At 36.2% G+C, this 6644-nt stretch overlaps 2 protein-coding genes across 3 annotated transcripts; one reads left to right on the top strand and one right to left on the bottom strand.

Moving 5' to 3' along the window:
- The first annotated feature begins 6 nt into the window (after window positions 1-6).
- LOC110409885 (SNF1-related protein kinase regulatory subunit beta-2-like) lies at window positions 7-4694 on the top strand. Of its 2 annotated transcripts, XM_021419383.2 has the most exons (4): window positions 7-1415; window positions 2067-2245; window positions 2350-2512; window positions 4155-4694. In XM_021419383.2, exons 1-4 carry the CDS (start codon window positions 1386-1388, stop codon window positions 4476-4478), a joined length of 696 nt encoding a protein of 231 aa, XP_021275058.1. In that variant the 5' UTR covers window positions 7-1385; the 3' UTR covers window positions 4479-4694. The 2 variants fall into 2 exon arrangements, with proteins under 2 accessions (XP_021275058.1, XP_021275057.1); XM_021419382.2 differs by having other exon boundaries at window positions 7-2245.
- A 141-nt stretch (window positions 4695-4835) lies between these two features.
- Window positions 4836-6320, bottom strand: LOC110409887 (uncharacterized). Its single transcript, XM_021419384.2, has 3 exons — window positions 6008-6320; window positions 5803-5872; window positions 4836-5643 (listed from the first exon to the last, which is right to left on the bottom strand). The coding sequence occupies exons 1-3, from the start codon at window positions 6150-6152 to the stop codon at window positions 5499-5501; spliced, it is 360 nt and encodes a 119-aa protein (XP_021275059.1). The 5' UTR covers window positions 6153-6320; the 3' UTR covers window positions 4836-5498.
- Between the last annotated feature and the right edge of the window lie 324 nt (window positions 6321-6644).

The raw sequence follows: 6644 nt of genomic DNA, 5'->3' as shown, positions 1-6644 counted from the left end.
TATCTTTGGGAGCATACATGTAACATAGTTAGAAAAGGGATTCTGAGAATAACTTAGGTTTGCTGGTGAACTGTCATGTTTGTAGTGCACAACTAGCTTCTAAGACATTTGACCCTTTTTTTGAAGCAAATACTTGTTATCTAAGTTGCAGCTAAATAGTACAAATTATAAAATAGGTAGCACAAGCCATATAAAAACCCCTTTTTATGAACTTACGTGTTAGATTTACATTTGAGATCAGTGCATGTGAAGGATCTCCATGTGCCAAGAGCTGGAACATGTCAAACAACCACATAGTACATATGTGTTATCTTTGGTGTAACAAACAAAGAAACAAACAAAATAGCATAAAATAAGACAATTGATGGCATTCCTGAATTTCAACGAAAGGATAATTCATGAAAATGCAAGGCTAGCTAGAAATAGATAACTCACAAAATTCTAATATTAGAATTATTCAAGTGTGGTGGCTGAAAGCTCTGAATTTGTTGGGTCAAGAAGAAAAATGAGAATCTGGGATGAATTAGTAGCTCAGTACAGAATCATTGCAACTTTTACTGCCCTTTTCACTCTGCTTAAACTAAACTATATTCTATTATTGCAGATAGACTGGAACCTTGCTGTAATATGCCATGCATCCTCTTACTTGCCAAAACAGTTATTTAAAGCTTTTGTCTTTTCTTTTCTACGTTTGTCCTCTTTTAATTTGGCTGCCTGCCTCTTTACTCATTAACAAAAAGGATAAATTTATCATCTATGGTTGCTGAGAAGGCAGTAGGAAAGACAAGATGAACCTGTTACCTACCACTCAAGGATAACACATGAACACTAGGGGAGTTGAAGGCAGTGATTGGATTCTCTGAGCCAGTGGAACCTGGCTAAGAATGAGATTCTAGGATGAATAGATATTTTGACCAGAAAAAACAATTTTTTTACATCCTTTTCCATGTTGCTCCTACTATCTCCTTGAGAATTTGTGCTGCTGTTGCAAATAGACTGACACCAAGCCATTTGCAACATTGCTCTTCATTGGCTGAACACTTTAATCTGGTAGGTTTCCATTTTAAAATGAAAAAGAAACTAATGAATTGATTTTGTACAAGCCTACCATTTTAATCATTATAGGACATGACAAATTAATTTTCCATGGTTACCAGTTAGAATTGTAAGGAAACCTTTGGTCTTACTACTATTATCTGTCATTTTTGCAGGGTCTCATATTTGCAGCCCGTTTTATGGTTTGCATTTCTATTTTCTAATTTGCTTCGAAGGAATAGGCTATATGTCTTTGTTCTTTATCATCTTAATAGTACCTTGGAGTAGATGGAATATTTTATTTTTCATTTTCTAGGATATCCTTTCATTTGCCTTTTCAGGTGTTGCTAATGATGCTTGTTGCTGTATACTTTTCTGTGGTAAAGGGCTAAACTTTAAAGTAATATTCTATTGTTGCAAAACCAACAGTCCATTGCCTTTAAAAGCATGTGCACAGTTAATTCTAGCCTTACTGAAACGTATATTCCTCTTTAGATTTGCTGTATGCTTGAAAAAAGTAACAATCTTTAAAAACATTTGCATAGTTTAATTCTACCCTTACCGAAATGTATATTCCTCTTTAGATTGGCTGTATGCTTGAAAAGTAACAATCTTTGTGAACTCTTTTGTCATGGCTTTTTTCATTTTTGTATAATAATCTGGTCACCTGTTCAAGCTAATGGAATTTATCTCCACTATCTTTATGTCAGTAATATATCCATTTTAGCTGGAGTTACTTTAAACTTTAGACAGTGTTCCCTGAGAGCATACAGTTGTATGTGAAAGGTAGTGAATGTTGATGGGATACATGCTTTATAGTCAAAATAATGTTTGAAGGGGATAGAGCATCTCTATTGGGATTTAGCGTTTCTGCATATTATGCTTAAAGGGAATCAAAATCATTTTTAATATCTGTTCAACATATGGAAAAGTGCTTGCTTATTAAGGTTTTCTATTGTCTATTATATATTTTGGTGCATGTGAGGACACACACTCATGGAGATACAATTGAGTTGCATTTCTTTCTCCAGATCTCTGATGCTCCCTTGCCAAGACCTGGTCAAATGATGCAAGTCCAAAATGATCAACCGGTACAAAATACATCATATTATGAGGATCTCCAAGAGGAGAAGAGAGCAGTGATGATAACATGGTGCTTTGGTGGCAAGAGAGTAGCTATTACTGGGTCATGGGACAATTGGAAGACCAGGTACTGGAATCTGTTATGGTGTTTATCTCTAAAGTTTCATTCTCTAGGTTAAGCAGTTTTCTTTTCACAATCTAAAATGCAGAACTTTTATTTCTTCCTTTCAGAGAACCCTTGCACTCTTTGGGTAAAGATTTCATTATCATGAAGATGCTCCCATCAGGTGTCTACCACTACCACTTCATTGTTGATGAGCTGATTAGATATGCTCCAAACTTACCATGGGAATTTAATGAGTCTGGAAGTGCTTATAACGTTTTGGATTTGCAGGTATATTAAAGCTTCTTTGTTGACTGTTACACCAATACAAATAGTCAAGCATTATGATTTTTACTCTTTAACAGATCTTTTCATTTACTTCCTTTTTTCCCCACTTTCCTGGACCAATCCCTTTTGCTAAAAATAAAGTATGGAAGAAAGCATGGTGGAAGCAATATAGTTAACCTGTTTCTGTGCTGTCACCAACTTATATTGGAAATATTTTGCATATTGGGAAAGTATGCTGATTTAAATTTGAAATTCATAGAGCAGCAAAAACTATGGCTTTCCTTATGATATCAACATAGCTTTGAAGCATAAGGATGTTGATGTTTCCATATCACCTGAATTATGTGTGAAAAATTATCTGGCATTCAAGCTGTATTTAAGGAAGATCCCTGTTTTATAGATGAGAAAGAATGCCTACAGTTGACTTGTACTCCCCATTGTAAGGGAGACGAACAATAGTATCTAAATAAGCTAGCATGACAGGAATTTAAGCATCTGATTTTTATGTCACCTGTGCATTAAAATTTATTTGCAGCTTAGTGCAGGCAAAGGATTGGCATGTCCTGGATGTGTAGCTTGTTAAATACCCAAAAGCTAGATATGTGTATGTTGTTGGTATGTGGGGAAAAAACAAAAAAAATTAATTTGTAGCAGCTATTTGCCAGTTTTATGCTCCTCAACAATAATGAATTCACGCAATGCTATGAGACACATTTGACCGCCTTTTCCCTTTTGCTTCTTATATCTCCAGTTCTGATGCAAACAGACTGAACCCAAGCTACATATAAGACACAGCCCTTTAGTAACATACCAAACCATTGAACCATGCAGCTTTTTGTTTCTTGGTTTAGCCACCAGCTGCTGCTCTTCCTCTTTTGCTGCATCAATGGCTTGAGACCTTAATTGATTGGACAAGATGAATTAATGATCTCTGGTTCCCAAGAAGGCAGTATAAAAGGAAGGAAAAACGCAGTTGCGTCTGTAATGTTTATTGCGGCATATACATGCTGTAATGTTTGCTGTTTTTCAAGGGTTGGATAAATCTGCACTTACAATCTTAATGATATTAGCCTGTCTATGTTGCTTGCAATTGCTAAGGCTTCATACCAAATTATTATGATTTGACAGAGCTCATGGCATCTCTGTCGCTATCTCAACAGCTTTGTGAACTAGGTAGTTGACTGTTCACATATTCTCCATAGAGCTATTCGTCATATCAAAGTCTGGCTTATATGGCTGTAAATACTTTAGGGAAGTATTGCTTGTTGCAGCATGAAGTCATATATACATAATTCATCATGGAAAGTGGACATACGCAATGTCATAGAAGCCACTACTTCATTTTAAAACGTTTGATGATATCTATTCGTGCAGCAAGACCTGGAAAATATCAAACAAGCAAACGAGTTTTGTAGTTGTTCATCTAAGTTCTGTTTACCCAGCATTCTGCTGTTTATTCTGCATTACTGACTACAATCATAGCTGTATTTTAAATAGAGCAATTTTGATTTGTTAATAGATATAGTGCAGCGATATTTTGATGTACAACTTAATTTCTTGCTTGAATGTCAACATTGAAAATCAGACCGGCCCTTGGTTCTCTGTTCTTTCACACCCAGCTTCACTCATGGTGTGTTGTGTACAGGAGTTTGTTCCAGAAGCTCCTGAAAGCCTCTCAGAGTTCGAATCTCCTCCTTCCCCGATATCAAGCTATGACAATCAACCACTAAATGATGGTGATTTCAGCAGACCTCCGCCCGAACTGCCTCCACAGCTCCAGACAACTTTAATAGATGAGCGAAGATTCATCATTAGAAGTCGCAAGTCCTTGCCAAGGCCTTCTCATACGATGCTGAATCATCTTTATGAGCAAGATGGTGATGATGGTCAGTCTGTGGCTCTTTGCTCAACACATCGATTTCTTCAAAAATATGTGACTGTGGTACTATACAAGTCCTTGCGTAGGTAAATTAAATCGTTATATCTTAATATATATTTTAATACTGATATTGTTGACACGATTAAAAGGAAAATGTTAAAAGTATACAGTAGGATAAGAAAACATTTAGCATAGGATAAGTAAGTTTATATGGCATATGAACATGCTCTTCAGTTGCTATGACTTTTGCACATGGTGTTCACTTCTACTTCGAACCTTTCAATGCCGAGTTTCCAATTTTGTATTGGGTTTTGGAATGTACACAAAAGATTGCTTTAGTTTCATAGCGGGTACCTCATACTTGCAGAAGCTAAATGTGGCAAAAGCAGCTCCAATTTGCTTGAAGCAGGACACAATATCACTTGAATGTATTCAAAACGTTAACAAATGGAATCTGATTTGATAATGAAATTTGGAACAATGCAAACTCAAGATGACTTAAACGTAATTTGAATTTAAACTTGATTGCCATCTTAAGCAATGGCAGAATTTGACAACATTCCAATCACCCAACTTAGAAAGTCATCCAACCCAATCCGAATCACTGTAGATTTCAACTTGAACCCAATAGACCCAAAGCCTCAAAAATATGAGCAGAACCTGCACCAGTTTCACCTGGAGGCAAGGATTTGTCTTCCAACCCATAAGATCTCGCAAGCAATGTGCCATGCCCATACAGGCAGGCCCTAGCAACTCTCTATTGGACAAAAATGAGTGATTACTAAGTTCCCTAAAACTGATTCACAAACACTAGTAGGAATTTACTCAGATCTTGTTTTGGCAACGAAGGAAGCTATATCGCATTGATATTTCCATCCTGTGTGTTTGGTACAGTTCATTCATTCTGACGAATGATTGTAGAAAGACCTTTTTATATTTATTTTTGCCTGAAAAACTAACATCATAAATACTCAAAGCAAGTGTGTTCACAACATATGCTTAATGCTTAGATGTTGAAAGCTGAGAAGGCTGAATTGAAGATGTCTATCGAGTGAATCACCACCATGGAAGACCCAGTCTCTCATTCTCACTGCATTGCAAAGGCAAAGTTCATCGAACAGGTACCTTGATCCAGCCATTAGCAAAAGCAATGGCTAAGATTACAAAGGGTGTTGACATGCCAAATATGATAATGTAAGGAAGAGGGGTCATCATGGGATTCTCTCCTTCCCTTTCTCCTGCAGTTTGCCAATACCTGCATTCAGTAAACCCCTTCTGGTAGTCAATCGTTTGGAAATTGGGACTTGAATTGCTATCTATAGCAAATAATGATGAAGCCAAACAGGATGTCAAATCACTGAAAAAAGAATATCTGAAATTATACTGAAGCAAAGTGAGAGAGTAGAATGCTCACTGTTCTGGTTCTTCTTCTCTTGTTATAAATTTCCTCTTTCCTTTTGGCTTGAGTTCTCCTTCTCCTTCCCCTAACAAATCAAAACCACTTCTCCCCAGTTATCATTTCTGTCATGTTTTGATAGAATATTCAACCAAGCAAACAATAAATATACATATAGGCATTTTAAATATGTTGAATGAAATTCAAAGAAAATGTATCTTACCTAAGTTTGCATGTACTTTGAATTGATGGACCCTTGTCTTTTGTGAACCAAGAGCACAAGGGCAAGCTGATGGTGGTGATGAAGATTTGGGGAAGACAGGAATCTGGGTTCTGAGACAAGAAGAGAGAGCCACTTTGGCTGCCATTTTCAGAAGAATTATCTGCTCCGTTTGCCCATTCCTTGACAATCACATATAAGCCGATGGTTTTGGATATCGATGCGGTGGCGGTTGATATTTGGAAAGCCGGACACTAACCTTATCTTAACCAACCTATGACTTCTATGATGCCAAGGTGGCCCATTTCTCTCTCAGTCTCACTCTTGTACCTATGTGGCTTTTCCATCACCAGACTTAATACTAGGAAGTATCATTCAAGTGCAGTCCAACTTAGATATCACAGGAAACAAGGTTGAAAAACATAAGCTAAATAATCAAATTAGGATTAAATGTTTGGATACTTTTTTAATTAAAAGTCAAACATTTCAATCGTAATAATTAAGGATCAAATATATTTTTATTTTTTACAATTAAGGGTTAAATTGACATATGAATGAAATATATATCATATGTAACAAAAAATTACGTGATCTAATGATGAGGCACGTTGGGAAATATTATACAACATTTTTGTGAAAA

This window comes from Theobroma umbraticum, unplaced genomic scaffold (assembly GCF_002168275.2).
Source record: "Theobroma umbraticum cultivar Fairchild unplaced genomic scaffold, ASM216827v3 scaffold_44.0, whole genome shotgun sequence".
Lineage (NCBI taxonomy): Eukaryota > Viridiplantae > Streptophyta > Magnoliopsida > Malvales > Malvaceae > Theobroma > Theobroma umbraticum.
This window is presented reverse-complemented; position numbering and strand designations above follow the sequence as displayed.